Consider the following 14334-nt stretch of genomic DNA (forward strand, 5'->3'; position numbering starts at 1 on the left):
TCGTCGGGCAATAATTAGCAATGCTAGAATGACTTTCTCGATCAGCTGATATCGGATCTTGATGTCTTATAGTACTTAACTCATGAAGTATATTGGTATCTGCTCGAGGTTTTCCTGCGTGAGTTTTGTGTTAATGACCTCGTCCGATACTAACAAATACAACTGCACCTTTTCATCGTTTATCATTCGAGACATTATGAGAGAGTTGGTGAGGACTGCTTTGACTTCCTTAAATGTCGCTTCACTCTGTTCGTCTCATCTCATCGTCGTATTCTTCCTCATATCCTTCAAAATTGGCTTTATCTTTTCAATCAACCAAGGTGAAAATTTGAAAAATGAGGTGAGCATACGAACTAGCCTCTAAACTTCCTTGAGATTTTTGGGGCCTCTTATGTTGAGATTTTTCTTTGCCCCCACACGATTTCTTGTCCGCAACTTTTTTTCTCCTCCAAATGTTTTTGCACACTTCTAATTGCGAAAGTCCCTCATATATTCCACCTGCATGTACTTGGCCTCTCTCCCCCTTAGTTGGTTCATGTTATAAGCAGGCTTCATACATAAGTTGTACTGAATGGTTTCGGTCATAATGTTGTAATTAAGTGGTGTATGGCCACAACCAGACTAAGGTTTCGGATTTGCAAAGACACCTTCCTGAAACTCTCCATGAAAGCCCAAAGGGACTCCTCTTTCTCTTTCCTAACATTGACTAAAGCGATCGATGTTAGGTTATGTGGTTAACGTGTTACGAATTAAGCTTCGAATCTTGCTCGGATGGTCGCAAAACAATTTATTAAGTTGGTTGTCAGCAACAAGAACCAAGTTAGGGCTTTCTCCTTCAGAAGATAAAACCTTGCACCAAATGACATCATTCTTTGTGTAAAGTGTCATTTGGTTCATAACAATCCAAATGTTTCATCCAAATCATTATACGATGATATCTTCTAGTTATCCGACAAAGGGATCTCAATTATACCATTTATATAAATATTTGTTTCTCACTTTGTACTATAGTGAGGAACATGTTTCTGTTTTTAAATTTCTTTCATTTCCCTTAATTATCATATCAAGCAACTAAAACATTTTCTCACTTTTTATGTAGTTTTTTCTCATTCTTTTCTATCCCTTATTCTCTAAATAAAAAAAATAAAGAAACCATGAGGGTTGTATATTCTATCACAAGTTAAGAGGTTTAATGAGATCCTTTAGATTATCTCAATAATAAGTTATTTGGACTATTGATTTATAATATAATAATATTAAAACTCTGATCAAATTGTTACCTTAAGAGATTATATTACCAAGTAGCTTTGATTATTTGGTATAACCTTATTTATCACAGCTCCTCGGATAGAATATGAACAAGAGCAAGGAAAAAGAAAAAGAAAAGAACTACTTTTATTGCTTGCACATTAAGCTTCGAAGGTTGCCTCAACTAATTAGTGTTCTTCCAAGGCATTTTGACAACAAAATTGGACAGTAACACATTACACAGTGCTAAAATCTACTCTGCCATCTGCCATAGTTTATAGTTACAGGCAAACAGTAAGGTGCCACTGCCCAATGCATCGACTAGTCATACTAATAACAATGGCGAGAAAATGGACCACACTTCCTATTCTGCATATTTAAAGATTGATCACTTAACTCTCTGAATGAGCAATTTGTCTTTGGTCGTATTATGCTTTGCCAAGGTAAAAAGCAATGGCCCTCCATATAAGGTATAGTAAGAATGCAACATATGCAGCAGTTATTGCACCCACTACAGCGCCAAACAAGGGACCATTAACTTCGGAGGAAAAGAATTCCATCAAAAGATAGCCATTAATCACTATCACCAGAGCAGCCACAAGCCATGATGTAATCTGCATCCATGTCATAAGTCAATTCAGTACTTAATGAGAACAGACTATGAACATAATTTGGGACAGAAACCAAATAAATGCATTCAAGATCCACAGAAAATCCTCTAAAAGCCAAAAAAACTGAGAAATTTCAATGGAGAAAACGCACAGCATCAATTCACCAGATCCAAAAGAACAATGAAAGGAAAGAAGCAAAATTTTAAAACGTATATTTTGTCTACTATACCTAAAGTTATATTATCAAAATGTATGTCAACCTATCTACCCAGGTAATACAACACAGACAGATATTATCTTCTTACATTAATAAATGCAAATCAGTATCAAATGGGGCATCTGTTTCTCCAAACTGTTACGGACAAAGAATTCAAGTGGGAGTTCTTTCATAGATTTGAAATATTGGACGTTAGAGTTCGATTCTAAAGAATATCCAAAATAACAATACATACACTCCACAGTCATAGACCCAGCAGAATGAAGGAAAGGAAGTGACACCATCCCCTATTTTCCACTATATCCCCCAACACTAGATTAATTTTCTAACACAATCAAATTCCGCAACAAAAATAATTATGCCTGCATTTGCGTATGAAGCAAACCTCGCATGCAAGTGAATGATCGACTATTTCAAATATGTGGGCTTCATGTATAAATAATACTAATGACGTATTAAGTCATTTAATGGCAACTTGAAATAAATGAGGACAAAAAGAGAAATAACGCCCTCGAGAAAAGAGGAAGAATCGATGCATACTTTTCTGCAACAAAGTAATATCAATGCTGTCATCTGTGCCGTTTCTAGCAGCAGGAATATTTATTATGTTGCATAACATATTCATATTGAACAAATCATTATTACAATGACAAGTAACAAAGGATTAAAAAAAACTCCGTGGTACTTTATTATGTACTTATAATGACACGGGATAGTTATTTGCAAGATAAAAAACATTCCATTATACGTATGATCATAAAGGAAGAAGATGGAACGGTAGTAGTCCATCACACATTTTCCAATTCTCAAGGCAGAAGTAAAATCAAGCCTAATAATTTGTCTGTTCAGAATCAAACTCGAAATTGCAAAGAGATAAGGGGTCCATTGAGTAAGTTCTAAATTGTCTCCAAAACCAAGAAGAAAAGGGATCTATATATCGTGTAATTTCTAAATTATATCCTTCCTAGTTAAATTTGAAGTTTGATACCATTGACCAAACAATATAAGCATATACAGACAGCAATCTCGTGTAAAATGAATTAAGTTGGCATCATAAAGTCCATTATCACATACATAAACTAATAGTAGCATCACATAAGTGACCAGTGAGATTAAAATGCAGATTGAATGACAATATATATACCTTGAGAACATAGCCAATTCTGAAAGTGCCCATTATCTGCTCCTTTGACACCAGATAAAGCAAGGGAATAAGTGCAAAGGGGATTTGAACTGACTGAAGAACATTGAGCCACTCATTCAGAACATCTAACGATCCCTCGGAGGTGTCAAATAAAAGAGCAACTATCATGGTTGGGATTATTGCACAACTTCGAGTAATCAATGCCCTCATCCACTTCTTTAATCTCAAATTTAGAAAACCTCCCATGATGAATTGTCCAGCATAAGTACCAGTAATAGTGCTACTTTGACCTGCTGCTAATAACCCAATACCCCATATGTATAAAATTGGAAAAAGTCCACCCCCATATGTCTCCTCAAGATACTGTCCTGCATTTGCAAGACCAATGCTGTTTGCAAGTTCAGAACCATAAAAACCCTTGGCGAACACTGTTGTCACAAATATATTTATGATAAAGGAGACAACAAGGGCAAGGGTGGACTCTATAGAGTAATAATTAAGAGCTTCTTGAACCCGGCCTTTCTTGCTGCGGTCAACCTGCCTTGACTGAACGAGAGCAGAGTGCAAGAACACATTGTGCGGCATAATAAGGCACCCCACAACTCCAACAGCCTGTTGTATAGTTCTAGAGCTGAGTTTTGGAATCAAAACGCCTGCAGATACAAAATCAAACCCTCCATGAGATTCAAAACAAAAGGGACCTGACACTTACTTGTAATGACTTGTAATGACTAATGTGTTAAAATTCCTTACCAAGAAGCAGTTCCTTGCCACTGGGCTTTGCTTCACCAAACATCCACGCGAACGAGATTGCCATCACACCAATGAGAACAGCAAAAAGAGCTTCCAGTGTCCTCACACCATAGTTCTCTAGAAAGAGAAAAATAAAACTACAAAAAAGCAACAAAATATACATGTACCCATGTTTAATTTTGGATTACCCTGAAGGCAGACATAGTAAAACATAACAAAAAATGCTATGGGTAGTAGAGAGGTCTAAGCATTTTGGTATAGTTATTTTTGGGAAAATAAACATACCCAGGTAGAATCTATTCATGATAGTGGCCAATACCTTATATTTCCTAATATCTGTACAATATCTCCTTAAAAAAAAAATACAATGATGACTTCAACTTCACTTTTGAACTTAAATAGCAATCATATGTATAAACCAACCCCAGCGACAGAACAACCCATAATTTATCATGGCTGGGACACGATCTATCAACATCTCTGACAGCTTAATGAAGGAAGGAATTTAGGCAAATATTGCAATAAAAAAATGTGGTAAGTACATAGACATAAATAGTAGTTCTGCAATTTGAAAATTACAGTAACACGCACAACACAAACAAGTACAACATCGGAGCAATGAAATTACCAATCAAGAGCAGTGATGACGACTCCCGCCCAAAGGGGCACAACCCCACGACTGAGAATCCTGATGGCAATAGCGCTTCCAATAACTTCCTGAATATCAGAGCCAATGAGAGCGAGTTCGGCCATGATCCAAAGCACTATCCGGGCCCACGCAGGGTACTCTTCCCTGCAGAGTTCAGCGAGGTGCTTCCCGGTGGCGACGCCGAGGCGGGCGGAGAGGAGCTGGATCAAGAGGCCCATGGCCGTTGCCCACATCAAAAGCCACAGCAGGGAGTAGCCGGCAATAGCTCCGGCCTGAAGGTCCCCCTCGAGGTTGCCCGGGTCCAGAAACGCTATGCTCATGAGAAAGCCCGGCCCAGTAAAGAGCCATAGCTTCTTCCATGAGAAAGGAGGCACTCTCCCCCAATTGTCCTCGCTATCGGACTCGTCGATTCCCACGACCACGATCTTCTCCGAGGATTCGTAGGCAGTTTCTTGCAGCTCCTCTTCTGCCTGAAAGGAGTCCGGCAACAATGGCTGCTCTTCCGTGTTCCCAGACATGGCGTTGGAATCTTATCAGTGCAGCGAGAAGAGACGTTGACGAATAAAAGCTACCCCTTTTGGATTATTTTAATGGTAAAGGGTGCTGTGAGTGTCACCATGTCACGTGCCGTCTCAATCTTGTGATGTGTTTACATGAGGTGGAGGACTTCGTTCGTGATCTTGGCCCATGGTGAGAGTGTGTGCAGCACGCATATGGAATATATCTTTGTGTGCGTACCACCATCCTCTACACGTCAGCTTTTCCATAACTGGTTTCCTTCAAAGCACCAAAACGTGTTATTTCCTTCCCATTCGCAAATTTTTAAGAAAAATTAAGTGAGATCTTCGATGCACAAATGTTGTGTTGTAGCACAATTTAGATCATGAGACAATTTCTATGAATTTATGTTAAGTACGATTTTAAATTGCTGGTACTGTTCTTCATTCCATTCAAATTTCTACAAAATGAGAACCAAGTGGATGATAAAATCATAATAAAGTCACAACATCTTCTAAACGAACCATACTTATAAATTGCAGTTATGCAGAAACATACAAGTTTTAATTCTTTTTAAGCTTATGCAGAAGTTGTTCCTATGATCACGAATTTAAGTTTTTTTTTTTTTTTAAAGTAGAAGATTTTCCTAAGATACGGATATGTTTACAGCAATAAGCATGGCGACAGAGAGAGTAACGACAATGGAAGAAGAAGGGAGCAGAAGCTGACAAACGTTGGCGGGCCTCCAGGAGCGTGCAACAGCGATGGTGGTGGAGAACTACTGGATACACGTGCCTTCACACTGCCAGCTACCTACCTATGTTTCTTACTGTACTGCATCTGTACATAAAAAGGTTTCTATATTATATAATTTTAAAGTTATTTTTTCTTTTTAAATCTTACAATTTAAAAATTAAAAATAATTTTCATCAAAAATAATTTTTAGAAATGGAAGAAATTAAGAAAAAATAATTTTTGAATTAGATAATTTAAAAATCATTTAACTTTTAAATTATAATTTAAAAATTATTTTTTTCTAGTTATATAATTTGAAAGCTTAAAAAATAATTATATAATTCAAAAGTTATTTTTTATTTTTAAATTGTACAACTTAAAAAATGAAATGAAATTTCTTTTATATAAAAGTAAAAAAAGAAAGAGAAAAAACAAAATTGATTGGTTTAGCTTGAGTGAAAATTAGAAGAAAAAAAATGAATTGAGTTACAACGTTACTTTCGCAGTGAAAATAGGATTGAAAGAATGGATATTTTAAGCTTCATTTTTGTTTATACGAAAATGAGACAGAAATCAATCTCAATTTCTCTTCTATTGTCATTTCTCCAAAAAATTAGTTATTGACAAACATACCAGAAAAACTAACTTAAATAACATAATCAATACATCTTAAAAGTATTTTCAATAAAATTTCAGATAAAACAACTTCTAAACAATTCAATAGTAATCACACATTGATTTACTCAAACACTATTATTTATTTATTTCAAATGAGTTTTAACCTTTTAACTCAAAATATACATAATTAAATTCATCAATTTCATAAATTATCATAAGAAAACGTTCATAATGTAATTTATACTTGCATAGATCAACATAAAAAGGAGATTCAATTAAAAACATCTCAAAAATCATTTACCAAACAAATTTTAACAATGTTAAAGTTTAAACAGATTTTTCAACCAATCACAATTCTTCAATAGAAAACAAAATCTATTGATTAAGCTACCATCGCATACCACTCATCTATCATATAGTTATATAAAAATATAATAGCTATCCTTACCTAAAAAACTATCCTCAAAACAAAAGAATTTTATAATCCAAACAATAAAACTATTCTAAATTTAGATACTTAAAAAAAAGTATCCAAACATAGCATAAATTCAATATATAAAATGTTTTTTTCAACTTATTTCACTAATACTAGTGACAACAATATATGAAAAGTAAAAAAAAAACAAAAAATTATCAAGTAAATAAAAACTTATAATGTTTGAAAATTTGAATGGGTAAAAATATTTTCTAATTCTTCAACTACTATAAATAGTGTGATTAGATTATAAAAAATATGAGATATGATAGAAAAGATTTAGAGAAAAGAGATAAAAGTATTTTACAGAGTGAGAGGGTGAAAGAAAAGAAAAAAAAATGAATGGGGGAGGGCGTATCTCATAACTAACATATCTGGACTTTAATTAGTTATAATTATAATAAAACTACATAATTTAAGCAGAGTAAAAATAATATTAAATAAAATAGTTTAATATGACATAATTATAATAAACTACACGATTTAAGAAATGAAATAGTTCTTTCAAACGAAATAGTTTACATTTAACATTAAAGTAAACCAAAAATACTGCCAAATATAACAGTCCACTATTGCATAAAATAAGAACAATAGAAAATGAACCATTTGATAAAAAAAAGAAGCAAAATAACAACAAGAAATTTACAGTTATCTGAATTTGATTCGATATTCTTGTTGATAACTGTTGATTTATCAATGATTTCTTCCTTTTTCACAGTAACCGAATTCAATTATTTCACATTCAGGCTTTATTTTCACCAAAAGACACCAATTAAAGAAATAATACAAAACCTATTCAAAGAGTACTAAGTCAAAAGTATATAACAGAAAAATTATTAAGCAGCAAAAAGAGTCACTCTGTTGCGAACCTCTGTCTTTACGTAAACATTGTAAAATAATGTAACATATTGAACTAAATGCAAAAATTTACTTCATCCCTCCAACTTCTTTGTTTCCAAAATGAATAGATGATAATATATTAAGTTTTGATTTAACCTGAAATACACTGATTTCAACTCGCAATAAAATATAAGATTGGACTATGAACACAAAAGTTTGTCTTAGAACTGTCAAAATTGGTCACAATCTGCGAGTCAATCCGATCCATCACGAGTTTGAGTCGGGTTGAGTTTGAAAAAATTGTACTTTTTTATACATGTCAGATTTCAACCCGGCTCATTTAAACTCGACTCATGCAGGTTAAACCCATGGTGAGTCAGATTGGTCCACCAACCCATCTACCTAATTTTATTTTATTAAAATTTAATTTTACATTTATAAAAAATATTTATTATTTTGTTTTTGTTTAAAAAAATTATTTAAGTTCCTTATTTTCAAAATTAATTAAACACTGGAGTGAAATTTGTTTAGTTTTGAATTATAGAAAGTTTGTAATTTTTTTTAATTAAAAAAAATTATAAAATTAAGTGAGTCAATGAGCCAACCTGTTTACCCACCAACCCGTGGTGAGTCAGGCTGAATTCGAATTTTTCTGACTCGCTAATAAATTAGTTGGGTTGGGTTGGCTCACTAAGTGACCAATCCGTGATGGGCCGGACTGGGTCGAGTCGGATGACCCGTTTTGACAACTCTACTTACAATCAAGACTATGGGGTATTGAAGACTCATTTGACATTAGTCTATCCTTCTAGTCCATTACACGGAAGGTGATATTTTGATACACGTCTATTAGAAAAACACTTGAAGAAACTGCAATTTCTCTATTATTAATTATAACTTAACTTTATGTTGAGGTATCTAATTAAGAAAAGTTTTCTAATAAAACCATACCTTCAGTTTTTGCCATTGAAGCTTCTTTGCTTCCAAGTGACTTCAATAAGCTTTGATTTTCAAGTTCACTCATTGAATACTTTTGATTTGAAATAGTAAACACTTCATGCTTATATTGTATATTAGTAGATATTTTACCGATCTAATTGGATAATCTTGCTTTGCATATGAGACTAGGAAGTTGTGGTAGACCTTTTGCTACCTTGATTTATAGTTTATTTACCTGCACTTAATACTGATGGTTATGTATTCATAGACATTTTACAATCTAATTAGTAAAAAAAAATTCTAAAATCATTATAAAGAACCAAAATTTTTACAAGAAAAAACTACCAAAATACGAAAACCATCCTTACAACTTTTTTTTTCTTACTATAAAGAAACCATTATTTATTATTAACTACTAATTATAAAATAAATATGAATTATTAGCATAACCTTATTCGATTAACTGATCTTTTAAGTACAGCCAACTCAATATTCTGGTAAAGATAGTTAAAATAAATAAATAATAGAAAAAAAATAAAAAATTATAAACTCGAATCAATCAACTTCAATTATAACTTACAAAAAAAACTAATTATAAATACGAGGCTACAAACCAAATCAAAAAATATTAATACTAAATAATTTAACTTGAGAGATCCCATAACAATTTTCTTAGTTTTGTAAGTCAAATTTATCAGACACTTAAATTTTAGTTAAGTTAAATCAGTATGTATGGATTTCTCTTCTTCATTGAACATTCAAAGAAGAAAATCGAAAATTTTCTCTCTTATTTTCAGGTGAACCGAGCCCATTTTTTCACAATGAACCACATATTTCGGGCCGCTCCATTCTATATCATTTTCTGGGAAAGCGATAGATAGAGGGATTTCTTCCTGCACTTCCATGTTTTCTTTCTGCACATATGCATAGTCCTAATGAAATGATTTAGTTATTCCTTTTGAAAATTTGGTATCTCCATGTTGACTTCCAAATTTATATTACTGATTGAGTTATACAATACAAAATGAATTTTGTATTACAAATTATATAATTCTAATTTATATTCTGAATTGTATTTCAAATTTATATTCTGAATTGTCTTTCAAATTATATTATAGATTACACAATTCAGAATTTAAATTTTTATTACAGATTATATATTTAAAATTTTACATTTCTAATTGTATCACAATGTGTAAAAGTAATATTTTTGAATTTCAAATTATATAATCTGAAATATTTCCTGATTATACAATGGGAGACTATGATTAAAACAAAAAAAAATTAAACTATCTTTTTCTATGAATTTCAAAATATAATTGAAAATTTAAAAAGTATGGAAGTGCATGAAGAAAACATGAGGTAGAATTCCCTGTAGATAGTTTTCCAACCCTGGGACGGATCAAGTTACCTATAGAACATACCAACCCTAAATTTAACTTGGGCTACGGTAGATAACCGAAATTTTTAAGGGGAATTTTAGTTTGCACCCACATATTTTCTCTTGCATTCTTATAAATAAAACATTTTATTTTATTATTATTATTTAGTAACAATATGATATATATATATATATTATTGGGGCCACATATTTAAATGTGTTATGTCAAAGATAAAATCAATTTTAAAATATTTATAAGGTTTTGACCTATATTTTTAAGAATTAAAAATATAAAATCGATCATATACTTGCAATAATTAAAAATTATAAATGATAAAATTATCTTATAAGTGAGAAAAATCAATTTGCAAACTCAATTAGTCTTGCAGATTTCACCTACAATTCACTGAATTAAACTTGGTAGTTGAATTGTATTTATTTTGTGGAACTTAAATAAAATGGGCTGTCTATTGAGTTGTTGAGTTGAACCTAATTAGCATGACCAATCAAACCAAAATATTATATTAATAATAAAATCATTGTTATTGTTTGGGCATAGATTTTTCTAAAACTGATTTAAGTTATTGAGTTTGTAGATTATTTTAGAGTTAAATATCTTGTAGTTATTGAATTATGATGTAAAATAGAAATTCATAAATTTTAATACATTTGATCTATAAACCTAAAACAAATGAATATATTTCTTTTAATTCAATTACATTAAAAAAAATTAATATGTGAAACATATTTTTCCGTTAATATTAAAGCATGAATATAATAAACGGAATAATTAATTCAAATACTAAAATAAAACGTGTTTAACATGTTTAATATAATTAAGTTAAAATTGTAAGACCCTAAAACCTCAAGAATTTACCAAGTTGTAAAAAGTTCAAGTTATAATGTAAAATGGAATGCTGTCAGGTTTGACATGGTTTACTATTTTAATTATAACTTTTTGTATAAAATATCAATTGAGTTGATTCTTGTTTTATTGGAAACTAGACTCAAATATCTTTAATTGGACATATAAATATAAATTTTTGGACTACCGGGCTAGCTGCAGTAAAATTATTAAAACTCGGAAACGTTAATCACGCTCAGGTATGTTCAGTTTTGACCTATGATGACTGTTTTGCTTATTACTCTCTCTACCAAACTCCAATTGAGTTGATTTTTGTTTTATTGGAAACTAGACTCAAATAGCTTCAATTTGACTACTCATACTCATATTTTGGACTTCGGGAAGGGGTCTAACTGAGCTGGGGAAAACGTGACAGTGTTGCTGTCCAGGGGCTAGCGTCCAACCTTAATTTTAGGTACATTTTTACAAGTTGCGATTTTTTTTGGAGTGGATAAGTTGTGTTCTGCACTAGGAGAACATTTTGGGACCCTTTGGAGACTTTCCTACCATGTTTTAGGGCTGAAAAAAAATGGTTTAGGATGGTTCATTGGTTGTTTATTATTGCTAAGTACCAAGTGCATGGGTCCTTAGTTGTCTAAGGCATCTTCTTTTAATTCCAAATCAGATTTGGAATTTTGGGGGAGAGTAGAGAGGTCCTTGGTGGGAGGTGAACGAAAATCCTAAGTGTCCTAAGTGTGGAGACTGACTTGGTCTAGGAAGGAGGAGAGGAGTTGCTCTCTTTGAAGAAGAGTTTAAGGTGGTGGTCTAGGAGTATCAAGAGTGAAGAATTTCTTGCAAGGAGAAGAGGTAGGGGAGCTAATCCTTTCTTGATTATGATCATGAATATGAGTATGAATGTGTTAAAATTTGGTAATGGTGGTTATATATTGACTTGTGTAAAATTTGGTTTTCATGATTATAATTTCTTATTTTCGAGTTACTGTGGTGAAAAATTTCTATTAATTGTTTTCACCGTAGGATTTAGCTAAACTTTTAGTATGTGAATCCTAAGAACTATTACTAAACTTTGACCGTTCGGATTTGAAAATAGAAGTCTGTACTTGGAGAAATAAATACTGCAAGTTTGAGTAAATTAGTTACCCTGTAGTTTTGTTACTAAGTTGTCTCGGTAAAAATATAGATTTTGACCTATTTAACCGTTAGATCAATCTCAAAATTTTATATATGATTCTTAGGACATATTAATACAATTTGACCGATCGGATTTGTAATTGAATGTCTATGTTTAAAGAAAGAAATTTCGAAAGTGTGAAACAATCGGATGAACACTGTATTGCTGTTCTTAAGTTATCATGGTACAAATTTCGTATATATTTCATCTACCGTTAGATTGAGCCCAAACTTTAGTATGTAGTTCATAAGACATATTAAGTGATCTTGACCGTTCAGATTTGGAATTAGATGTCTGTGCTTAGAGGAATTCATTCCGCATTTTGAGTTTAACCGAGAACCAATTAAATTTCTGTCTCTGAGTTACATCGGTAAAATCTCCATATCTACTTAGATAACCGTTAGATTAATCTGAACTTTTAGTATGTTGTTCCTAAAAGATAGTGGCATACTTCGACCGTTCGGATTTTAGATCGGAGTTACATATTTAGAGATATTAATTTCGTATCTTCTCAGGGATCTCAATATTGCTTAATTTATGTTTTTGGATCATTTATACAAAAATTATGATTTCCGCCTCATTAACTGTTGGATTGGACTGAAAATTTTACCATATGAGTTAAACATGCTGATTATTAGTTTGATTGGTTCAGATCTGTAATTAATGATATGAGTGAAGAAAAATCTTTTCACGAAATAGTAAATTTATTTGCATTGAGTAAAAACTTAGATAATTATATCTTTAAATTGTATGTGTAGTTGTATTTTGGAGATTGGAGGATGAGTAATATAATACATTCTATATTATAAAATTTAATTATATTGAACATTCTGAGTTGTAATAATTATTTGAGTTAAATCATGAATTGTAAATAAATTGATGGTAAATTTGGATGGGTAGTATAGGCATTATTGCCATAATTGTAAATCTGAATTTTTATTTATTTTCCTACGACTTTGGTAAGTCGAGAGGGGAAGATGTTTGAAGCCGGACACTACTTTGGTAAGTAGGTGGGAAAATGAGAGGTGAATTTAATATAAACCGTACTACTTTGGTAAGTAGGCTGAATATTACCTTGTTGTGCTACTTTGGTAAGTAGACAATATCACCTTATTGTGCTACTTTGTTAAGTAGACAATATCACCTCATTGTACTACTTTGGTAAGTAGACACTATTACCATATTGTGCTACTTTGGTAAGTAGACAATATCACCTTGTTGTACTACTTTGGTAAGTAGATAATAAAAATCACCTTGTTAGATTACTTTGGTAAGTAATCAGTATATCATGGTTATACTACTTTGGTAAGTAGACAGAAGGATTGTTGACTGTTGTGCTTTGGTAAGTAGGCAGATTAATAATATGTTGTATTGACTCTAGTGAATCGACTGATGATTTTGACTGGAGAAATATTATAAAGTATCAGTGTAATAGTTGGTTTTTGAGTATGTTTGAGATGCATGTATTTGACTGATTGCCACACTTGTGATGTTAGTAAGATGGTTCTGAAAATGCTTAGAAGATGAGAGATCTGCGGGGAAAACGAGACATGGGGAATTTCTAAAATAGATCTATGTTTGAATTTCCGAACTATGTGAAATTTTAAATTTCAGAAGTTTATGAATTGTGTGGACTTTTATTTTCAGAAGACTTGTGTTGTAATAAAGAACTTAATATTTTATGGGTGTTGAAATTTGTTAAAGAAAAAAATTACATATGTATTGTGTGGAAAATAAATTGTAACGCCTAAATCGGGGTGTTACAAAAATCACTATGTTAATTTATTTTCAAAGTTTAAGATTAAAATTTACCAAAATTTTGGATAGAAATAAATTTCAATTTCACATATGAATATATTTAACCTTTTATTTTAATATTAACTTGACATTGTTTATTTAACTTTATAATTAAGTTATTTAGTATAACATTATTTCTATCAGAAATTATTTATAACATTAAACAATTCAATTACAAATCATTTAAAAAATATAGCAAATACAAATCTTTTGCACATCATTCCTCTCAAATCCAATATAGGGTGACAAGGAACTGATTAGTACTTTTTATTTTGCGTATTAAGAGCTAATTAACAACAATTATTAGTGTGTGCATGTCTCCATAAAAAGGTAGAAAATTCCCTTGAACTTTTACATTTTATAGTGTTTTCATCTTATTTATTGTATAAAATA

At 31.7% G+C, this 14334-nt stretch overlaps 1 protein-coding gene across 1 annotated transcript; it reads right to left on the reverse strand.

Annotated features, from left to right (window-relative positions):
• Positions 1-1369: 1369 nt before the first annotated feature.
• Positions 1370-5363, reverse strand: LOC108323828 (metal transporter Nramp3). Its single transcript, XM_017556600.2, has 4 exons — positions 4602-5363; positions 3974-4110; positions 3221-3873; positions 1370-1862 (listed from the first exon to the last, which is right to left on the reverse strand). The coding sequence occupies exons 1-4, from the start codon at positions 5138-5140 to the stop codon at positions 1677-1679; spliced, it is 1515 nt and encodes a 504-aa protein (XP_017412089.1). The 5' UTR covers positions 5141-5363; the 3' UTR covers positions 1370-1676.
• Positions 5364-14334: the final 8971 nt, after the last annotated feature.

This window comes from Vigna angularis, chromosome 1, assembly GCF_016808095.1.
Source record: "Vigna angularis cultivar LongXiaoDou No.4 chromosome 1, ASM1680809v1, whole genome shotgun sequence".
Taxonomy (NCBI): Eukaryota; Viridiplantae; Streptophyta; class Magnoliopsida; order Fabales; family Fabaceae; genus Vigna; species Vigna angularis.

Excerpts from the sequence above, each read along its gene's own strand:
- LOC108323828 (XM_017556600.2), bottom strand. The coding sequence starts at position 5,140 with ATGTCTGGGAACACGGAAGAGCAGCCATTGTTGCCGGACTCCTTTCAG. Across the intron at positions 4,111-4,601 it reads GTCATCACTGCTCTTGATTG|TTTTATTTTTCTCTTTCTAG; the intron begins GTAATTTCATTG and ends GCTTTTTTGTAG. Across the intron at positions 3,874-3,973 it reads TGGCAAGGAACTGCTTCTTG|GCGTTTTGATTCCAAAACTC; the intron begins GTAAGGAATTTT and ends TTGTATCTGCAG.